The sequence below is a fragment of the Salvelinus fontinalis genome, chromosome 9 (genome assembly GCF_029448725.1).
Source record: "Salvelinus fontinalis isolate EN_2023a chromosome 9, ASM2944872v1, whole genome shotgun sequence".
Lineage (NCBI taxonomy): Eukaryota > Metazoa > Chordata > Actinopteri > Salmoniformes > Salmonidae > Salvelinus > Salvelinus fontinalis.
The window spans coordinates 59,186,841-59,210,068 of NC_074673.1; the positions used below are offsets into that span (position 1 = coordinate 59,186,841).

Sequence of the window (23,228 nt, forward strand, 5' to 3'; positions counted from 1 at the left end):
TACAAGCTAAAAGCATAAGAGCAGGAATATCTCCAGTGTAGAAGAAGAAGACGAAGCATTTCAACCCCCATGTTTGTCTATGTACTGTACAAGAGAAGAAGAGTGGATGAGGAAGTTGTTTGACACCTCTAACTGGTCTACACACATGATGATTAGATGAAATGGACAAATATCAATAGAAGCAATATTTCTCCCCAAAAGAGGCTAAATTCTACATTCTTAAATGACTGGTAAAATAATTTTTCTTAAAGGCCCAGTGCAGTCAAAATCTAGATTTACTGTATGTTATATATATTTCCACACTATGAGGTTAGAATAATACTGTGAAATTGTGAAAATCATGATAATGCCCGTTTAGTGTAAGAGCTGTTTGAAAAGACTGCCTGAAATTTCAGCCTGTTTGAGTGGGATGGAGTTTTGGCCTGTCTGATGACATCACCAGGCGGTAAATTAGTTAATAGACCCATAAGAAAGTGTCCCAAACTTCCCTGCCAATAACAGCTAGTTTTCAGTTTTCCCTCCCCACTCAGACCACTCCCAGACAGTCCTCGTAAAATTGTTGCTTGAGAAATGTATCTTTGCTAAGAAGCTATTTTTTGTTTCTTTTTGATCATTTTAATTGAAAACAATCACATTAAGGTTGTTACCCAGAAATATTTTGATGTTGAGAAAAAAAATACAGCTGCATTGGACCTTTAAACATATACAACAAAAGTATTCCCCCCTCCCTCTTGAACACTAGGACAGAAATACATTGCAACTTGTTGTTCATCAATGTTCACATAATTCTGTTATAAGTCAGACAAAGGAAAGAAAAAAATTCAAAATTTGACCGAACAAAAGCGTGTTGCCTCGTTTGCAAACATACAAGCAGGTAAATAAATAAATCACATTCAACTGATCGAACAGCTTTTCTTTCATATAAATAGTGAGGTCACAACAACAAGTGAGGAAACGGAACAGAGAAAATGAACAAATATGAATAAATAAGGAAAAATACAAAAATATCCACAATTGCATTTAACTTTTTTTTTCATCTCCTCAAACTCCTACTGCTGGTAGTTAAAGACTAAAATAGGTATACTGTACATGACAAATGACACAAAGTGCTCTGGGGAAAAGGGTAGAACTTGGTGAATACAGTCATGTACACCTTGCTCAGATCAAATCGAACAAATTCATAATCCTAAATGACCATATAAACAGAAATACAGGGCGAAAAAAAAAGGGGGGGGGGGGGGGGGGGGGAGGGAAGAGTGGCAACGCAAGTTTGTAAAACCTGGTCCTACCGGTACATCTAAACACTGTGTCACAACTAGACATTTTCTTTTTACATAAGAAATGAATTCAGTCTGTACAACAGAATAGATCATTCATTTAGATAACCCCCAATACCCACCTCCACCCTGAATCCCTCCACCCCTCCCCACAACCCCAGATCAAGTCGTACCCCCTCCAACCCATACTGCATACCCCCCTTGCTTTCTGAAATAGAAATTCCAGTCAATTTGCAGCAATGGTATTGAGTCTAATAAACATCCATTTAGTATTTTTTTTAAATCCAGTTTCTTCACAAAGAAAGAGGAAGTACATTTAAAAAGAGAAACAATACAATCCAGCAAGCGTCCGCGTCGGCTGTTGATACTACAGTATATCGACAAACTCATCCTCCTTCGCTTCTCCTCTTGGTCACTTCATTGTTCTGTCCATTTTGTTATTACATCCCAGAGTTTGTCTATGCATACTGTGCGATAGTGTGTGAGAAGGGGAGCGTGTATTTATTTGTGTAATGAGATTGTGTGTTTGGGTGTTAAATGCTTAATAATCTCCATTTTAATGAGGGGATAGGAGAGGTTAGTAGGCGGGTGGAAGGTGTGTGTGTGTGTGTGTGTGTGTGTGTGTGTGTGTGTGTGTATATATACCTGTGAAGGAATAAAAGTGTGTGTGTGCATTTGTATGTGTATAACATGCTTGTGTATCAGAGGGATATCGATCGCTGTTTTCTCCCTCAGGGACTGCTGCTCGAGGTAGCGAAGGAAGCCCCTTGAAAAGCGGTCCCCCAGCTCAGTCAACAAATGTCCATCTCTTGGTGTGCAGACAGGGGGGGGGGGGGGTTGAAGTGATGGCCAAGGAGGAAGAGGATAGGCGGAGTGGAGCAGGGAGGCAGGATCTAATAGGTTTTCTGGATAACTCCTGGTAGTAGAAACAAGTCAAGTCATCACACAGGTGAGCAGAAGAGCGAGAACACAATGGCCCTGTACGAATACAGAAATGGATCCTTCCTTCCTCGTTTCCTTGAGATAAGCACAGTGATTGGATAGATGTTAGCAGGGGGTTACCACCCTACTACTTTCAGCAATCTAACCAATTCAGGTCTGTGATTACTTCAAGGATGTATTTATGAAGTATTCGAACAGTGCCATTATGTGATCGAAAGAGTGGGGGAGGGGGAGCACACAAAATGGCACGGACGCTTAGATGGGGTGAGGTGTGTGTGTGTGGGTGGGGGGGGGGGGGTTGTGTTAAGATGAGGGGAGATTGTGTGTGTGTGGGTTTGGTAAAATATCTGTTTGATTCAAATTCTCTATATGTACACAGTCATTCCTTCATACAAAAAGTATATTGAGTCCAGTTACAGTACTGCTAGCTTTGTCATTGTCAAGTCTCTGACCACTTTTCCAAAACCCCTGATAAGAATGGGTAAAGTGATTACTCGGGTTTGGATCTTTAATGCTTCATCTTAGCTCTAACTAACATTTTGGCTCTACTGCTACTACAGTTTCCTGGTCTAGGATTCCTCCGGTGTCCCAATGGACGCCATCCTGACTCTGTCTCGGCCCGTGGCGGGCGGACATTTTGTATCTTCTCGCATGGAAGAGGAGCAATGTCGGGTGGTTGGGGTAGCGGGGGTTTGGTGGTGAGGCACCTGGCCGTTCTTCTCCTCTGAAAAAAGTTTTTCAATTACGTCAAAGAAGTTATTCAAGGGGCTACCTAGGTACACAAACGGGAAGCAAAGAAAACGGGGAGAGAGGGAGAGGAAGAGAGAGAGAGAGAGAACAAACAATGAACATTAGGGTTTATGCGAGAAGGGGAGGCTAGAGAGACTGACAGAAGGTGGGGAAGAGAACGAGGGAGAGAGATGGAGGGAGTGCCACTGTGACAGCCACGTCGGGTGAATGTGTGTGTGTTCAACATATAAAAGACACCACAATATGATATCACTGTCTGGTCTAGCCAATGAGAAGTGGGAAGTAGGTCAATTTAGGTCAGTGGTAAAGCTTGGAGCTTTATAGGAAAAAGCAACATTTTGGACTGCTCTTTACCATATACAGTACAATGGTAATTATAAATACAATATTTAATATTTTAGCAGTTGTTTAACAAAATAGTTGATCATGTGATCAACATTCCCGAAGCATGCCAGCGAATGACAGCCTGAATCAATAATTTATTTGAAAAATATAATTTCAAATAAAACACAAACGCTGTCTGTACATGACTGAACGACTGCACTGTATTTTTAAATATATAATTTTTTATAACGTATTAGCAAATCCAGCTCTTTAGGCTATACTGAGTGCTATCCTTAGCCAGATCGCTCAAGAGTGATTAGAAATTGGACGTGGGTATTATCATCAGTAAAATTTCAACCTGAGGCCTCCCGAGTGGCGCAGCGGTCTAAGGCACTGCATCGCAGTGCTAGAGGCGTCACTACAGACCCGGGTTCGATCCTGGGCTGTGTTGCTGCAACCGGGGGACCCATAAGGCGCCGCACAATTGGTCGGGATGTCCTTGTCCCATTGCACTCTAGCGACTCCTCGTGGCGGGCCAGGCAGATGCACGCTGACTTATGTCGCCAGTTGTACAGTGTTTCCTCCGACACATTGGTGCGGCTGGCTTCCGGGTTTAGCGAGCAGTGAGTCAAGAAGCAGTGCGGCTTGGCAGGGCCCTATTTCAGAGGACGCATGACTCTCGACCTTTGCCTCTCCCGAGTCCGTGCGGGAGTTCCAGTAATGGGATAAGACTGTAACTTCCAATTAGGGGTAAAAGTTACAATTTTAAAAAAGCAGACCAATGATACATTTAACTATTATAACCAAAATATGATCAGCATATTCTCATGACTGGCTTCATCCAGTGTAGCTAGCTAACTCCCCCCTCCTTTCTGTCATCTGAATTAGTTGGCTCTATGGATTTTAACTTAGATTAGCTTACCCCGGGCTCAGACCATTTTAACAATATTTGTCATGACGTTAACCTGACTCAACTGATTGCAAAACCCACACAGATTAATGTAAAAATATCCAGCAAACGTATCGCTGATTGACCTGATTCTGACAAATATCACCCACAAGTAGTGGAGTCTTTGCTAATGATCTGTGATCACTGTCCTATTGTATGTATTAGAGATACCAAACACATTAACACTGATCCTCATATAATTATGAAAAGTCATTTTAAACATTTTCCCCACACATTTTTCCTCATGATATGTTTTACTCTGGCAGCTGAATGCTTGACCCTAAACTTAGCTCTATAATTGTTCTCATCTATTTTTATCCCTCTGGCAAACAAACACTTCCAACGCCTTAGAGTAAAAAAATGAAACAAATCCTTGGTTCTCTATAGAACTTTCAGATCTTCTGATGAGAAATCACGCCTGGTCCAAGGCTAGAAAAACGGACTCTGTAGACGCGCTACCTCAATCAATAAAGGTAAATCTAGATACTTTTTTCTATCTATGACTCTGCTGGTGATCCATCTAAATTTTGGAAAACAGTTAATACACTGAAGCGTAGAAATTCCTCTCTTTCCCCTGCCTAAGAAAGTTGTTTAAGACTCTGGCACCATTGCTGAGAAAAATTAGATAAGTGATGCTTTTAATCAGCATTTTATGTCGGCGGGCTTTTTACTTGAAATCAATTGTGGTTTAATTGAGCCTGGTTAGCCAGTTGACTGCATGCCCCTCTCCCAGGCTTCAGTTGCCTCAATAAAAGTTTTGTCAACTTCTACTTTTTAAGTTCTATCTCAGACTGCCGGTGATCCATCTAAATTTTGGAAAACAGTTAACGCACCAAAATATGGAAATTCCTCTCTTTCTCTTTTTAAGCAAGTTGAATCACCCTCTAGTTGGCTTGATGAAAGTTCTGTCAACTTCTAATTAATCTTTATTTTCAATTCAACAAATTTCTTCTTCTGATGTGCTAGACACCTTTCAAGACACCTTTGCTTGATCCTTTCTGGCTCCAGATTTCTGCTCCTCTCTGCATTAATATGGAGTTGGTCCTGACTTTGCAGCTATAACCAGCCTTCACTCTTCTGGGAAGGCTTTTCACTAGATGTTGGAACATTGCTGCGGGGACTTGCTTCCATTCAGCCACGAGCATTAGTGAGGTTGGGCTTAGGCCTGGCTCGCAGTCGGCGTTCCAATTCATCCCAAAGGTGTTCGATGGGGTTGAGGTCAGGGCTCTGTGCAGGCCAGTCAAGTTCTTACACACATATCTCAATAAACCATTTCTGTATGGATCTCGCTTTGTGCACAGGGGCATTGTCATGCTGAAACACAAAAGGGCCTTCCCCAAACTGCCCCAGACCATTATTCCTCCACCAAACTTTACAGTTGGAACTATGCATTCAAGCAGGTAGCGTTCTCCTGACATCTGCCAAACCCAGATTCGTCCGTCAGACTGCCATCACTCCATTCACACTGCTCCAGAGTCCAATGGGAGCTTTACACCACTCCAGCCGACGCTTGGCATTGCACATGGTGATCTTAGACTTGTGTGTGGCTGATCGGCCATGGAAACCATGTCATGAAGCTCCCGGCGAACAGTTCTTGTGCTGACGTTGCTTCCAGAGACAGTTTGGAACTCGGTAGTGTGTGTTGCAACAGAGGACAGATTACTTTCACACGTCTTGTGCTTCAGCACTCGGCGGTTCCTTTCTGTGAGCTTGTGTGGCCTACCACTTCGTGGCTGAGCTGTTGTGGCTCCTAGACGTTTCCACGTCACAATAACAGCACTTACAGTTGACCGGGGCAGCTCTAGCAGGGTAGAAATTTGACGAACTGACTTGTTGGAAAGGTGGCGTCCTATGACGGTGCCACGTTGAAAGCCACTGACTCTTCAGCAAGGCCATTCTACTGCCAATGCTTGTCTATGGAGGTTGAATGTCTGTGTGCTCAATTTTATACACCTGTCAGCAACGGGTGTGGCTATATACAGTACTTTTGTATATGTTTTTTTTTTTACTTTACAATTATTTCTGGTACCATCCCCAGGGTCTGGAAGATGGCCCATATACTTCCCCCTTCACAAAGGTGGTGGCCCATGTGACCTAAATACTTATCGCCCCATTTCCAAACTCTCTTGCCGAGCAAAAATAGCAGGATCCTTGGTAAATACTTCATTCAGATCCTTTTTAACTAAGAAACGTGTTCCAATTGTACACCAGTAAGGTTTCAGAGAAGGTCATAGCACCATCTCTGCTTCTCCTCTGGTTTTAAATTATGTTCATAATTGTTTGGATAAGAATAAACACTGTGTGGCCCTTTTTATTGACCTCTCTAAAGCCTTCGACACTGTGGATCACTCATTGCTTATTCAGAGGCTTTAATCCAGGGCCCTCCGACCCTGTTTTTGGAGAGGTAACTTCCTGTTTTTTTGTTTCAACTAACTAACCTAATTCAGCTTATTAACCAGCAAATTATTTGAATTAAGTGTGCTAGATTAGGGTTAGGGAAAACCTACAGAACGTTGGCTCTCCAGTAGCAGGGTTGGAGCACCCTGCTTTAATCAATTGGCCTGGACCAGGCTGCATGTAGCTGGTTTGAACATTATTTAGGGGTTTCCCACAGGGATCCAATCTTGGTCCAGTTCTTTCCACTATTTACATTAACAGTTTATATATTTTTTCGTTATTAATTTCACGTGTATGAAGATGACACGGTGGTGTATTCTATTGCTCCCACAGCTGACCAGGCTCTGTCAGAGATTCAATCTGTCTTGATTGCCCTGCAGAAAGCCTTTGTTGAATTGAAATTAGTACTTAATGCAGGTAAAACCAAGTATATGTCGTTTTCCAAATCACGTAGAAATGTATACGTACTTCGGAAGGTGACCTCATTGATCGTGTCCCCGCTTATAAATATCTGGGAATCTGAGTTGACGAAAATCTATCTTTCAAAAAGCATGTTGATGAATTAGTTAAGAAATTCTGAATTACATTAGGCTTATTCCATAGGAACATAGGCCCATAGGTCTTTTGTTAAATAGCAGAAAACAAACAATTCAGTCAACATTCATTCCGGTAATTGACTATGGCGAAATCATCTATATGAATGCAGCTGCCACTGTATTGATCCCAAAGGTCACAGTTTATCATAGCGCATTGTGCTTCATTACGAGTGATAGGTTCAGCACACATCATTGCAATTTGTATCAAAACGTAACCTTGCCCTCTAATAAAGTCTCGATGCATTGCTCTCTTTTTGCCCATAAAGCCCTCTTGCATAAAATTGTTAACCTTCAGACGTATAAGTTACCAGACCCGGGCTCAGAGACGGCTACCCCTGAAGCAGTGGAGGCTGGTGAGGGGAGGGCGGCTCATAACAATGGCTGGAACGGAAGAGATGGAATGGAAACCATGTATTTGATTCCATTCCACTAATTCCGCTTCAGCCATTACCATGAGCTCGTCCTCCCCAATTAAGGTGCCACCAACCTCCTGTGCCCTGGAGATTCCTTCAATCTCCACCGAGTCAGGGAAATTAGGTTTTAGTTTTTTTTTCGCCTCATGTGGAATGATCTCCAAAACGACTTAAAAGTTGTCAATTCAGGCTGGTGTTTGCGGGCCTTTTTATGTAGTTCTCTAAAACCCTGAACCACTAACCTTTTAGAGCCGGACACAACTGTGAGAGCCATATACTGTGAAGCAGGCTGAAGGGGACACACACACACACACACACACACACACACACACACACACACACACACACACACACACACACACACTGCTACTATACTGGGCTCTAAAACCTGGGAGGACACTAACTTTCACTAGCCTTCTATGACTTCAGTAACACAGTTTCAGACTGACGAGAAACATCTTCAAACCCCTATGACAGAAATCCTGAGGCACTCCAAAATATCAAGGCAATAGTTCGAAACCCTTAGGATCATAAAGTTATTCAGCAAAGTTGCGAAGAGAAATCTCTAGGTTGAACATTTCACAACTTGGAACAGTTCACTGAGTGGATGTACAGTACACTAGAGCAGGGCTCTTCGACCCTGGTCCTGGAGAGACACCGTCCGGTAGGTTTTTGCTCCAACCCAAATATATGCACCTGACTCTAATAATTAGCTGGTTGATAAGCTAAATCAGGTTTGTTACAAATGGGATTTGAGTGAAAACTGACAAGATTCTAATTATTAGAATCAGGTCCAGTAACAGGGTTAGAGAGCCCTGCATCACCATTGTTTCTGTAACCAAGAAAGCAAAGGTAATTTAACTAAATGACGCACACCCTAGACTCACTTCAATTTGCATACCGCCCCAATATATCCACAGATGATGCAATCACCATCACACTGCCCTATCCCATCTGGACAAGAGGAATACCTAGGTAAGAATGCTGTTCATTGACTACAGCTCAGCCTTCAACACCACGGTACCCTCCAAGTTCATCATTAAGCCTGGGTCTGAACCCCACCCTGTGCAACTGGGTTCTGGACTTCCTCACGGGCCGCCTCCAGGTGGTGAAGGTAGGCAACAACACCACTAAGCTGATCCTCAACACAGGGGCCCCACATGGGTGCATGCTCACCCCCACCCTGTACTCCATTTCTCCCTTGATTGCATGGCCACGCACGCCTCCAACTTAATCATCAAGTTTGCAGATGACCCAACAGTAGTAGGCCTGATTATCAACAATGACGAAACAGCCTACAAGGAGGAGGTGAGGGCCCTGGTGGAGTGGTGCCAGGAAAATAACCTCTCCCTCAACGTCAACAAAACTAAGGAGCTGATTGTGGACTTCAGGAGACAACAGAGCGAGCACTCCCCCATCCACATCGACGGGACAGCCTCCACCCAGAACCCTGCCCTGAACTTAGTCACTGTCACTAGTCGGCTAGCACCCGGTTACTCAACGCTGCACCTTAGAGGCTGCTGCCCTATGTACAGTACATAAACATGGAATCACTGGTCACTTTAATAATGGAACACTGGTCACTTTAACAATGCTTACATACTGTTTTACTCATTTCATATGTACAGTGGGGCAAAAACGTATTTAGTCAGCCACCAATTGTGCAAGTTCTCCCACTTAAAAAGATGAGAGAGGCCTGTAATTTTCATCATAGGTACACTTCAACTATGACAGGCAAAATGAGGAAAAAAAATCCAGAAAATCACATTGTAGGATTTTTAATGAATTTATTTGCAAATTATCGTGGAAAATAAGTATTTGGTCAATAACAAAAGTTTATCTCAATACTTTGTTATATACCCTTTGTTGGCAATGACAGAGGTCAAACGTTTTCTATAAGTCTTCACAAGGTTTTCACACACTGTTGCTGGTATTTTGGCCCATTCCTCCATGCAGATCTCCTCTAGAGCAGTGATGTTTTGGGGCTGTTGTTGGGCAACACGGACTTTCAACTCCCTCCAAAGATTTTCTATGGGGTTGAGATCTGGAGACTAGCTAGGCCACTCCAGGACCTTGAAATGCTTCTTACGAAGCCACTCCTTCGTTGCCCGGGCGGTGTGTTTGGGATCATTGTCATGCTGAAAGACCCAGCCACGTTTCATCTTCAATGCCCTTGCTGATGGAAGGAGGTTTTCACTCAAAATCTCACAATACATGGCCCCATTCATTCTTTCCTTTACACGGATCAGTCGTCCTGGTCCCTTTCCAGAAAAACAGCCCCAAAGCATGATGTTTCCACCCCCATGCTTCACAGTAGGTATGGTGTTCTTTGGATGCAACTCAGCATTCTTTGTCCTCCAAACACGACGAGTTGAGTTTTTACCAAAAAGTTCTATTTTGGTTTCATCTGACCATATGACATTCTCCCAATCTTCTTCTGGATCATCCAAATGCTCTCTAGCAAACTTCAGACGGGCCTGGACATGTACTGGCTTAAGCAGGGGGACACATCTGGCACTGCAGGATTTGAGTCCCTGGCGGCGTAGTGTGTTACTGATGGTAGGCTTTGTTACTTTGGTCCCAGTTCTCTGCAGGTCATTCACTAGGTCCCCCCGTGTGGTTCTGGGATTTTTGCTCACCGTTCTTGTGATCATTTTGACCCCACGGGGTGAGATCTTGCGTGGAGCCCCAGATCGAGGGAGATTATCAGTGGTCTTGTATGTCTTCCATTTCCTAATAATTGCTCCCACAGTTGATTTCTTCAAACCAAGCTGCTTACCTATTGCAGATTCAGTCTTCCCAGCCTGGTGCAGGTCTACAATTTTGTTCCTGGTGTCTTTTGACAGCTCTTTGGTCTTGGCCATAGTGGAGTTTGGAGTGTGACTGTTTGAGGTTGTGGACAGGTGTCTTTTATAGTGATAACAAGTTCAAACAGGTGCCATTAATACAGGTAACGAGTGGAGGACAGAGGAGCCTCTTAAAGAAGAAGTTACAGGTCTGTGAGAGCCAGAAATCTTGCTTGTTTGTAGGTGACCAAATACTTATTTTCCACCATCATTTGCAAATAAATTCATTAAAAATCCTACAATGTGATTTTCTGGATTTCTTTTTCTACTTTTGTCTGTCATAGTTGAAGTGTACCTATGATGAAAATTACAGGCCTCTCTCATCTTTTTAAGTGGGAGAACTTGCACAATTGGTGGCTGATTAAATACTTTTTTTGCCCCACTGTATATACTGTATTCTACTGTATGCTAGTCAATGCCACTCGGACATTGCTCGTCCTAATATTTCTATATTTCTTAACTCCATCCTTTTACTTTTAGATTTGTGTGTATTGTTGTGAATTGTTAGCCACTACTGGACTGTTGGAGCAAGGAAGCATTTCGCTACCACCCGCAATAACCTCTGCTACATTTGTGTATGCAACAAATACAATTTGACTTGATTTGAGCATAGAACTTGTGCCGTGTTCCGTCTGCTCCACCTTCATCTCTCGCTTTCTCTTCCTCTCTCTCGCTCATGCCAATCTAAATCATGAAAGGAGAGAGGCTTACATCAGACAGACAGGCCGGTTCATTGTTTCAACGCCATCCCTCATCCTTCCATCCCCATCTTTTCCCCCTTTTATCTGTTCTGAGAAACACATTAAATCCCTGCCAGGTATGCTGCACACACACACACACAAGTATGCAAACACATGCACGCACGCACACAAACACACACACTCCTCGAGACTGCTCTTATTGGTGATTAATAGACATAACGAGCTGCCTTGGTTAAGTATTTTGTCCGCCAGCTATTATGCAAAGCCAAGTTCTCTGCTAATTACTGGCCCCTGCCACTTCAGATAGTGCCACTGACCCAGTGGCTCTACTACACCTTAGTTGAGTCCCAAATAGCACCATATTCCCCATATAGTGCACTCTATGGAGCCTGGTCAAAAGTAGTGCAATAAATAGGAAATAGGGTTCCATTTGGTCCTAAGCCCAGTAAAAAACCCTGCCATGGGATGCTGCTAGTAAAGTGCTGGCAAAAATCTTTATTAGTCTTTATTCGAGATGAATAGTTGATTTTAATTGTACTATTTCCTCTGAGTGGCTTACCAAGAAAAACTTTAAAAAATGACTAATTCGAGGTAAAAAGGAGTTGGAGAATTCCACATTCTTTTTGCTCACTTTAATCCATTGTACAGGATGTGAACAGATTACTGACGTCTTCCTGAGAGTCGAAATGTCAGTCATCTGTTCCCACCCTGTACAATTTGAAGTATTTCACGAACTGTGCTTAATGTTAAATCAAATCAGTTCTTACAAGAGTTTTATAGGTGGGTGTGATGACTAGAGAAGTGGGAGTGCATTTACTTGAGAGAGTTGGTAGCACCAGAGTGCTTGCCTTCGGGCACATCTGTTTGGGATGGTGAGGATATATATATATATATATATATATATATATTTACACACACACACACGCGAGAGATAGCGATGGATGGATAAGACATGAGGAAGGCCATGAGGAGGATGAGTAGGAGGACAGAGGAGTGTCTTTTATTTTCTTCTCTCAATCTTTATAGACATCTCTATTGTCTATAAGAGATCTATGTGGTAGGCACTTCGGGACAGGATGACTTATTATTGGCCAAATGGCTCATGGATAAAACAAGAGATGGGCGAAGATTGTCTACTGTATTGACAAGATATTCAAGTGACCGCTCTAACAATGGAAAAACAGGGGGAGGCGAGATCAGGTGGGGCCATTCTAGCCGATAAGAGGGCAGATACGCGTTAGAACAACAGGCCATAGAGATAGATAGAGGACTCATCTGTGCCATTTTAGCATATGTGACAGCATGGGCAGTGCCATCTCCATTTTTAAGCAGGTGATTTTTTTTTCTTTTTCTTTGGCTGATTGCTCCCAACTCATAGGAACCCCCACCCAGTTGACAGCTTTAAAATGGTGGAAGCACTCCATGGCAATGTCCATGCTAAAATGGGTTATATCCATGATGAGTCCTCTATCTATCTCTATGACAACTTTGTTGCTGAAATGTCACGTGCGTCCACTTACTATATCCGTGTATTCGTAACAACCTAACCATTACTAAACTTCAGTTCAATCAAATAAGCCTCATGTAGCAAATGAGCAATTACATTTTTTTGTTGACCAAATTTGACACTCTCTCATTGACCTCCATACAAAAAAAAATGTTTTCATTGGGCAGAGTAAAACCTCTCTGGATGAGGGAGGAGGAGATCCTAGCACCAGGATTACATTGACCTATCCTCTAAGTTCACGATCTAACCAGATAGCTGTGGTCTAGTCAATGGCAGGTATGGGCAGCAAAAAGGGTTACAAGAGGTGGGGATTTTGAGTGACAAGGGTTTAAAAGAGATAGAGCTAGCTAGAGAGTGTGATCCCTCTACATCTCAATGTAGTGGCAGTGCAATTTATTGAGGTGCATTGTGGTTGCTTTGACGTTACCATGGCGAGGAGCCATGGAGCAATGGCAGTTAGGGCTCAAGATCAGATTATCCTACCCCTGATCCTTTATAACCATTAAGGGACCATAAAAAAACATCTGACTTGAGATCAGTAGTTATGGAGGAAACTCTACCCATGCTTGGTGGAGTGAGGGCCATGCAATATATGGAGGCTGTAGCAGAGAGGGGGTGAAAGGGAAAGAAAGGGGCTGAGAGTAGGGGAGGAGTGCTAGCTTAGCTTTAGCAGTGAGGGGTTGTAGGAGAGAGGGTGATGGGGATATTGGTGGGGGGGAAGGGGGCGTGTTCAACTCACCAGAAAGCTGCTGAACTCCCGGCTGGTCATGTGTGCTTAGCAACTGGCCCTGAATTGTCTCTACCACCCGCTTGAAGCGCCGGCTGGGTCCTATACACACACACACACACACACACACACACACACACAAACAGGCAAACACACACATACGCACACGCAGGCACACACACACACAATTGCAAGAGACAAGGGGAGAACAAGGTTAGTCATTCTGTACTCGCACACAAAGGTACTGTACACAGGAACATGAAAAAGGCAAAACAGGGGAGGAGACAAATTAAGAGAAAGACAGAAAGGGGAGGAAAAAGGGTAAAGAAATGAAGAGGAAAAGTAAGGAATAAATGGAATGGGAAAGGAAAAACAAAGGAGGAGTCAAGAGAGGAGAGGTCAGGAGAGGACGGGAAAGGAGAAGGGTGGAGAGAAAATAAGAAAACAAGAAAACAAGGGGGTTAGAGTGGGGGAGGGAAGCGTGTAAGGATAGATCGTGGAGATGAAAAAGAGAGTGTGACTGCGTGCGGTCTCCTGTAACCACTGACATCGGAGAAGCAGCGGGATCCAAATGGCCTACGATTAGTACCAGGGAAAGTGTCCTCTCCCTCCAATCTGGTCCCATGGAGCACACACACACTGTGAAAGACACAAGCACACACACATACATGCACACACAAACACCTAGGAGCAGTGTGCCTGCATGTGTTTGTGCTTGTCTGCCTGTGTGTGTGTGGGTGTGTGTACCTGTGGGCTGTCTTTGTTATCTGTCCGTGTGTGTGCGTGTGTTACTTGCCTGCAAGTGTGTCTACATACCTCCCTGTGTGTGTGTGTGTGTGTGCATGCATGAATGCGTGTATGTGTACCTGAGAGCAGGGTAAAGGTGACAGAGTAGATGCCGTTCTCCTTGGGGGCGGCCGTGCTCTCTGTGTAGGTGATGTCCACCTGGAACTTGACTGGCTTCTGGAAGACCGTGGGGCCGGCTGTGGACTTGTACTCTGCCCGGAAACTCGTCTGGCTGATCACACTGTGGCTGAGACTAGGGATCTGGAAGAGCGATTCAATCTTTTTTTAGTTTTATTTTATAGTTACGAAGTGGACATTCTGAATCAAGAGATAGGAAATATAAGGGGTAATCAAGAAGAGCGAGAGGAAAGAGAGACGGAAGAAAAGGAGAGAGAGTGAGGGAGGGTGAGAGAGAGAGAAAAATGCGGGGAGAGAGAAGAGGTGGAGCGACTGATCGTGTGGCTCCTGAGGAAAGAGGTAGGGATAGAGGATCATAGAGAGGGAAAAGAGAGCGAGGAGTATACAGAGAGAGGGAGACAAAGTGTCACAGAGAAAGACTCACTCGCTCAAGTGAGTAAAGAGGTGACAAATTGAGAGTGACTTTCAGCTTTTTGCCACATACCTCTTATATAAATGACAGGTTGAATAAAACGTCATTAAAATTACCCTGATGCAACCAAGCACAGATTCAACTCTAACCAGATTACAACGTCAGTACATCTGAGAGTGACACGCGGCACAGAGACTTTAGGGCCCATTGGGCTCTTGTCAAAAGTAGTGCACCATAGGGAATAGGATGGTATTTGGAACGCAATTTCAGGCTAATGCAATGTCAACACTACCAACACCCAATTTGTCATGTTTCACCAAACTGCTGCCAAGAGTTTGATTAATCATAGAGTGCTGAGGAGTATAGTTCCAACTATTCAGGTGTCCATCTACTCTCTGGGATGCCAGGCATACACTCGGGGACAAAATAGCTACCTCATAGGAGTAGAAGATTGGTTTGCCATTGACCTAGAGTGAAGCAAGAGTTTCCATTTGCTATAAGACTTTGTTAAAGCTGTGAGTAAAATGTTAGATGTGCTTCTCTGTTGGCTTGCACTGGAAACCGGCTTTCACTATTCATTCACTGGCTTTGGAGATGCAGCGAAGCACAGAGAGAGAGAGAGAGAGACCTCAATGTTGCCTGTAGTCTCTCTCTCTCACACACACACACACACACACACACACACACACACACACACACACACACACACACACACACACACCACTCAGGGCAAAGCATCTATATGCTAATGATCAGTGGTCCGTGTTGATATTCCATTGACCTGGTTTGCGTCCCAAATGCCAACCCATTCCCTACATAGTGCACTGCTTTTGACCAGGACCCACAGCGCTCTGGTCAAAAGTAGTGCACTATGTAGGGAAAAGGGTGCCGTTTGGGATGTAAGCCCTGGAGTACAGAGTGCCATTCAAAAAGGAAAATGGGAGGGATAGCAACACAATCAGCTTACGGAATGGCTAGATAAACCAGAAACATGTAAGCATACACAAACACACTCTCACATGTTCACACACATATGCACGCACACATTCACAGATCTGCGCACTCACACGCGTCTCTAAGCTAAACCAATCAACATTGGTGTTATAATGGTAAAATACCCTCTTAGGCTGATAGCAGGTATTGGGGCTATACTGCAACATAACTGCAACATCTGCATATACACTGAGTGTACAATACATTAGGAACACCTTCCTGATATTGAGTTGCACCCCTTTTGCCCTCAGAGCATCCTCAATTTGTTGGGGGTATGGACTCGACAAGGTGTCGAAAGCGTTCCACAGGGATGGTGGCCCATGTTGACTCCAATGCTTCTCGATGTTGTGTCAAGTTGGCAGGGTGTCCTTTGAGTGGTGAACCATTATTGATACACACGGGACACTGTTGTGCATGGAAAAAAAACAGCAGCGTTGCAGTTCTTGACACACTCAAACCGGTGTGCCTGGCCCCTACCCCGATCAAAGGCACTTAAATGATTTGTCTTGTTCATTCACCCTCTGAATGGCACAATCCATGTCTCAATTGTCTCAAGGTTTAAAAACCCTTTTACCCGTCTCCTCCCCTTCATCTACACCGATTGAAGTGGATTTAACAAGTGCAATCAATAAGGGGTCATCGCTTTCACTTGGATTCACCTGGTCAGTCTCTGTCATGGAAAGAGCAGATCTGTAATGATATAGGGAACACATTCTGTAGAAAGGAGGAGAAGTTAAGAGGAGAGGAGGAGAGAATGATAGGAGAGGGAGAGCAGAGTGGAGTGAGAGTGAGGAAAATAAGAGATGTAGGGAGGCCGGAGAGAAGGAAGGAGGCAGGAGTGAGAAAATGTGGTGAATGAGTGACTGAATGAGAAGAAAATAAAATAAGATCAGCGAAGGAGAAGGAAAGAGAATATGGAGAGGTAGAGGAAGAGGGCACAAGGAGAGGAAGGCGAGAGGGAGGAGTAACTAGAGAGAGATGAACTAAAGAGGGAGGAGAGCGAAAAGACGGAGTGAGAGAAAGGGTTAGAGAGAGGGTTTACGTACCGAGAGAAAGGCATGGACGATGTCAGCCTTGATGGAGCTCAGAGGCTTGTCTTTGATCAAGATAAAGATCTGCTCTTCTTTATCCAGGTTGATGAAGTTACCAAACCAGGATTTCTTGGCAAGTCTGCGAGGAGGGGAGAAAACGGGCAGATTGACAACGGTTGATCAAAGTACATGTTTTATTGAAACAAATCACTATGGGCTGAAGATTCATCACCTCACATGTGGACTGCTTGCATGTTTGACATACATTTAACCCTTTACACTCGTACCTCAATATCGGTTGAAAGTGGCAGATTTGGCACTGATAAGCAACTAAATTGGAACGCCGGGCTGTACAGTTACATGCTAGACATGACGTCAGAGCTCAGGCTCTGCGCTTCAGAACGCTCTATGAGTTTTGACTGACAGCCGTTCTGAACTTGGGCACCTCACGCAAAAATAAGTCGCACCCGTCCCTCCCGCTAGTCGGGCAACTTTTGTTTTGTTGTCTCATTGAGTGAAATGCTGTAAATGAAGAGGAATTGATGTGTTTCGAAAGATGAGATGTTGAGGAGAATAATCATAAACACTGCTTTGATGTCACACAAGCAAGCCAAATACCCATGAGTTCAAATGTGCACTTCACATTTCCATGCCATAAAACTCATGTCAATGTTTATGATCACATTGTTTAACAACTTCTTGTCAATATGGGGGCGCTGTTTCACCATTGGAAAAAATAGTGCCCAAATTAAAACTGCCTCGTACTCAATTCTTGCTCGTACAATATGCATATTATTATTACTATTGGATAGAAAACACTCTAGTTTCTAAAACCGTTTGAATTATTTCTCTGAGTGAAACAGAACTCATTCTGCAGCACATTTCCTGTCAGGGAGTGAGATTTCAGAAATCGAGGTCCCTGTTCTGAGGCCAGTTTATAAGTCCCCATGTAAGCCATCGGGCTACATGCACTGCATACGTCTTCCTCTAGATGTCAGTAAGCGGGGAGAATTTGAATGGAGTGGATTGCGCAATCTTGGGTCTTATATAAGACCGTGGAACGGATGTACCGTCCTTTTCAACGGTGTGCCTGGCGCAATAAGACATCACAATGGCGTCCTGCAAACGCTTTCGTTTTAGTAGTTCTATATCTCCGGTCATGTTTTTATTCGTTATAGGTGTTAAAGACATCATAAGGTAGTTAATTTAAACCGACTTATAGCAGTTTATAGCAGTTTATTGCGATTTTCCTGGATTTCTTTGTCATGCGCTTTCAAGAGTTGGACACCTCTCCAGTGGATGGCTAACGTTAGCGGCTATTTCGACAGGACAAGAGGACATCTTTCAACCCAAAGACGATTGTTCTGGAGAAAGGACACCTTGCCCAAGATTCTGATGGAAGCTCAGCTAATAGTAAGCAGTCTTTATGCTGTTGGAGCTGTGAGGGGAATGGCACCTCCGTACCTTCAGGCTCTGATCAGGCCCTACACCCAAACAAGGGCACTGCGTTCATCCACCTCTGGCCTGCTCGCCTCCCTACCTCTGAGGAAGTACAGTTCCCGCTCAGCCCAGTCAAAACTGTTCGCTGCTCTGGCACCCCAATGGTGGAACAAACTCCCTCACGACGCCAGGTCAGCGGAGTCAATCACCACCTTCCGGAGACACCTGAAACCCCACCTCTTTAAGGAATACCTAGGATAGGATAAAGTAATCCTTCTAACCCCCACCCCCCCCTTAAAAGATTTAGATGCACTATTGTAAAGTGGTTGTTCCACTGGATATCATAAGGTGAATGCACCAATTTGTAAGTCGCTCTGGATAAGAGCGTCTGCTAAATGACTTAAATGTAATGTAAATGTTAATTCGTACTTATGTTGACAAATGTCAAATAATAATTCCGCCATGAATTATGGTGCGGTCTCGCTTTAGCGCACGCTGTATGCTTGAAGTAACGTTAATTTTAAAAATGTAACCCAGCGATTGCATTAAGAACTAATTTGTCTTTCAATTGCTGTCCAACCTGTATTTTTTTTGTCAAGTTTATGAATAGTTTTCGATTAGAACAGGTGCCTCTCCAAGATGGCGCCGGACAGATTGCTTGAGGTTTTGTACACTAATCACATTGTATAAGCACGATTTGTGCCGCTAAATATGCACATTTTCGAACAAACTCTATATGCATTGTGTAATATAATGTTATAGGACTGTCATCTGAAGAATTCTGAGAAGGTTAGTGAAAAAATTAATATATTTTGGTGGTTTATACGTTATCGCTATTTTTGCCTTGAATCAATGCTGGTGTGATGTTTGCTATTGTGGTAAGCTAATATAATGCTATATTGTGTTTTCGCTGTAAAACACTTAGAAAATCTGAAATATTGTCTGTATTCACAAGATCTGTGTCTTTCATCTGCTGTACGCTGTGTATTTTTAAGAAATGTTTTATAATGAGTAATTAGCTAATACACGATGGTCTGTAGTTATTCTAGTCGCTTTGGTGAGAGTTGTGATAGTGGCTGCAATGGTAAACTATGATTTATACCTGAAATATGCAAATTTTTCTAACAAAACGTATGCTATACAATAAATATGTTATCAGACTGTCATCTGATGAGGTTGTTTCTTGGTTAGTGGCTATTTATATCTTTATTTGGTCGAATTTGTGATAGCTACTGATGGAGTAAAAAAATGGTGGAGTAAAGAAGTGGTGTCTTTTGCTAACGTGGTTAGCTAATAGATTTACATATTGTGTCTTCCCTGTAAAACATTTAAAAAATCAGAAATGATGGCTGGATTCACAAGATGTGTATCTTTCATTTGGTGTCTTGGACTTGTGATTTCATGAACATTTTATTATATGATATCCCTGTGGCTTTAAGCTAGGCTATGCTAGTCAGCTTTTTTGATGGGGGTGGTCCCGGATCCGGGTTTGTGAGGCGTTAGAGGTTAATGTACAGTTACACGATGACATGGTGTCATACCCTGGGATGTTCTGAACAGAATGAGCCTATGGCCGTCTATTGTGAAGAGAATTTGGCGCAGAACACGCACCTAAATGCACCCATGACTCCATTCTATGCGCACCAAAATTACGATCTTTCTTGCGTAATTTATAGTGAGCAAAATATGAACACGACATGCAACAATTTCAAAGATTTGACTGAGTTCCAGTTCATACAGAGGGACTCAGTCAATCAGTCACTTTAACCATGTCTACATGTACATACTACCTCAATCAGCCTGACTAACCGGTGACTTTATGTAGCCTCGCTACTTTATTAGCCTCGCTACTGTATATAGCCTGTCTTTTAACTGTTGTTTTAGTTCTTTACTTACCTATTGTTCACCTAACACCTTTTTTTGCGCTATTGGTTAGAGCCTGTAAGTATGCATTTCACTGTCAAGTCTACACCTGTTGTATTCGGGCGCGCGTGACAAATAACTATGATTTGATTTGGAATTGAAATAAATTCATTACGCCCTAATCTATGGATTTCACATGACTGGGAATACAGATATGCATCTGTTGGTCACAGATACCTTAAAAAAAACTGGCCCCACAATAGGCCTCAGGATCTCGTCAACGCATTTCTGTGCAATCAAATTGCCATCAATAAAATACAATTGTACTCATTGTAGCTCATGCGTGCCCATACCATAACCCCACCGACACCATGAGGCACTCTGTTCACAATGATGACATCAGCAAGCTGCTTGCCCACACGACGCATTACACCTGGTCTGCAGGACGTGCTGCCAAATTCTCTAAAATTACATTTGAGTTGGCTTACGGTAGAGAAATTAACATTCAATTCTCTGGCAACAGCTCTGTTGGACTCCTGCAGTCAGCATGCCAATTGCACGCTCCCTCCAAATTTGAGACACCTGTGGCATTGTGTTGTGTGACAAAACTTCACATTTTAGAGTGGCCCTTTATTGTCCCCAGCACAAGGTGCACCTGTGTAATGATCATGCAGCTTAATCAGCTTCTTGATATGCCACACCTGTCAGGTGGATGGATTATCTTGGCAAAGGAGAAATGCTCACTAACAGGGATGTAAACAAATGTGTGCACGGCATTTTAGAGAAATAAGCTTTCTGAGGAAAATTCTGGGATCTTTTATTTCAGGTCATGAAACATGGGACCAACACTTTACATGTTGCGTTTATATTTTTGTTCAGTGTAGCTAGTCATGTTGGCAATAGAACACGCTTTCAAATTATGCCCGCTTGATCCAGATTGTCATTTATAATGGCAGTTTTTGGATTACATAAACAACAACAGTAATTGTGTGATGGTGGGGATGCAGGGCTGTGTTCCAAACAAAACAACTACAAGTGTGCTTGTTCTAGTTGCTCAATGGCACAGCTAGGAGTGCTCAGAAAAAGCATCTTATATAGTTGAATCATAAAAGTGTATTAAAATGACTTAGGAAGTGCGCACACTTTAGAAAGGTGGGTGGCCACTTGGAGACACCAGCTTTTAAATTAGCTAGCAACTGCACGCTAGCTAGCTAAATTGCCATAAATTGTTTAATGCTTTTCAACCTGTCCCCAAATGTAATATAATTGGTTTAGAGTTTGTTTTGATATTTCAACCTGCGTGTCAACCTGCGTTTGGTGTGGGGGGACAAAATCATTTTGTGCACGTGGACACACACGCGTGTCCGGTTTGGGCATGGTGTAAGTCAGCTTCACTCTGTCCTCCCACATTACAGTCTTGACACTGTGTTACTCTACTGGAAGTGAACAACTCTCTGGACTTGTGAAACTCAGGGAGCACACTCTGAATCCCAAACACAGTCTGAGTAATTCGCTCGTTCTCTCTTCCTATCTTCTCTCTTCCTATCTTCCTAACTCTCCCTTACTCTGTTTATCCCCCTCTTCCTCTTTCTCTTTTCCTCCCTCTCTATGCCCCTCACCCTCCCTCCCTCGCTCTCCCTCCCACCTCTCTTCCTTCCTCTCTCTTCCTCCCCCTCTCTCTACATCCCAAATTCCTCCCTCCCTCTCTCACACTCTTTCCCAACTCTCCCTCCCTATCTACCCCCTCTCCCTGCTTCTCACTCTCTCCATCCCTCCCCTCTCCCCAAACTGTCCATCCCTCCCTCCCTCCATCCTGGCTCTCTCTCACTCCAAGGACCAGTTGCACCAGTTGGTCGTAAGTGGGCCGTAACTCTACGTCTGGCAAAAAATGTGCTCTACGCCAAACCTAAAAATGATACCTGTTGCACCACCTGTCCGTAAACCCTTCTTATCTCTAAGACTGTTTGTAGATTCTAGTCCTAGTAGGAAGCAGGTGTAGGGTGTTAAATTGTGGCTATCTTTATTAACATGATACCCATAGAAAAAAGTAACAATGAATGTTTTCAAAAGTATGTAAGTCGGGTTCATATTTCACAACCTCTGCGGGCTTTTGGAGTCGCCTATGCACGAGTCGACAGCAAAATAATACACTTCATTTATGCTACATTACAGCGTGCTAAATGTGTCTGATCAGTGATAGATGAGCACACAAATAGATGAGCTACCACCTAAACTTATTTGCCCAGCCAGAGATCAAGTAACCAAATAGTCTACAGACTGAGAGTCAGTGAAACAAAATCGCATTGATTGATTTGTCTTTAAGCAGCGGCCATTGCGCTGTCCCAATCAAAAAGCTGCTTAAATTATCGCTGACCACACACGGCTATTGCTTATATTATTTAAAATCATTGGATTACATTAATAAGTAACAATTTTATACATGCCTTCAAATGGCATAAACCTACTAATAGCCAGGCGTTTATTTGCTTCAGTTGATTAAACAACTGGCGCTAGGCAAAGTGACATGTCTCGCAAACTTTAGAACTGCCACGAGGATGGTAAAAGCCTAGTAACAGGGGCTGCCTAGCAACCTTCATTATGACGTATCAAATCTCATGATCGAGCATTGCTTACGCCACCCTTAGCTACGAGAGAGAGAGAAAGAGCGTGAGAGAAAGAGCGCGAGAGAAGGAGCCCCATCAAGGAGCCCCAGGCCCCCTCAACGCCCCACCACACCCAGCGCACCCCACATGCCCCACACACCACCAGAGCATCACCACTTCCATCGGATTAGCCAGACTAGACCGGGCCCAGCCTATTATCCTCAACCAGACCACCACCTCTACAAGACCAGAGAGGAAGCCCCCCGGCCTAGACTTGGCCCTGCTCCATTCCAATAGGTCCAACAGCAGGACCAGCGCAGCTAAGCAGAGGTCATCAGAGGACAGGAGAACACTGTAGAATTGTGTGAGAATAAGTTGACTTTTTCAATAAATAGGAATATAGACACTATCGTTCAAAAGTTTGGGGCCAAAGGTCCTTGTTTTTTTTAAAGAAAAACTATTTTTTTTGTCCATTAAAACAACATCAAATTGATCAGAAATACAGTGTAGACATGGTTAATGTTGTAAATGAC

The 23,228-nt window shown here is 43.4% G+C and overlaps 1 protein-coding gene across 4 annotated transcripts in view; it reads right to left on the bottom strand.

Annotated features, from left to right (window-relative positions):
• Positions 1-1,233: 1,233 nt before the first annotated feature.
• brsk2a (BR serine/threonine kinase 2a) overlaps positions 1,234-23,228 on the bottom strand; it is a 485,481-nt gene continuing 463,486 nt past the window's right edge. For 2 of the 4 annotated variants that reach the window (XM_055934963.1, XM_055934962.1), the window contains exons 16-19: positions 16,805-16,928; positions 14,296-14,476; positions 13,442-13,531; positions 1,234-2,991 (exon numbers count right to left, since the gene is read on the bottom strand). In XM_055934963.1, the coding sequence (XP_055790938.1) occupies positions 2,789-2,991; positions 13,442-13,531; positions 14,296-14,476; positions 16,805-16,928 (598 nt within the window). In that variant the 3' untranslated portion in view covers positions 1,234-2,788. The remainder of the gene's footprint in view (positions 2,992-13,441; positions 13,532-14,295; positions 14,477-16,804; positions 16,929-23,228) is intronic. The other 2 variants (XM_055934965.1, XM_055934964.1) reach the window with 2 other exon arrangements.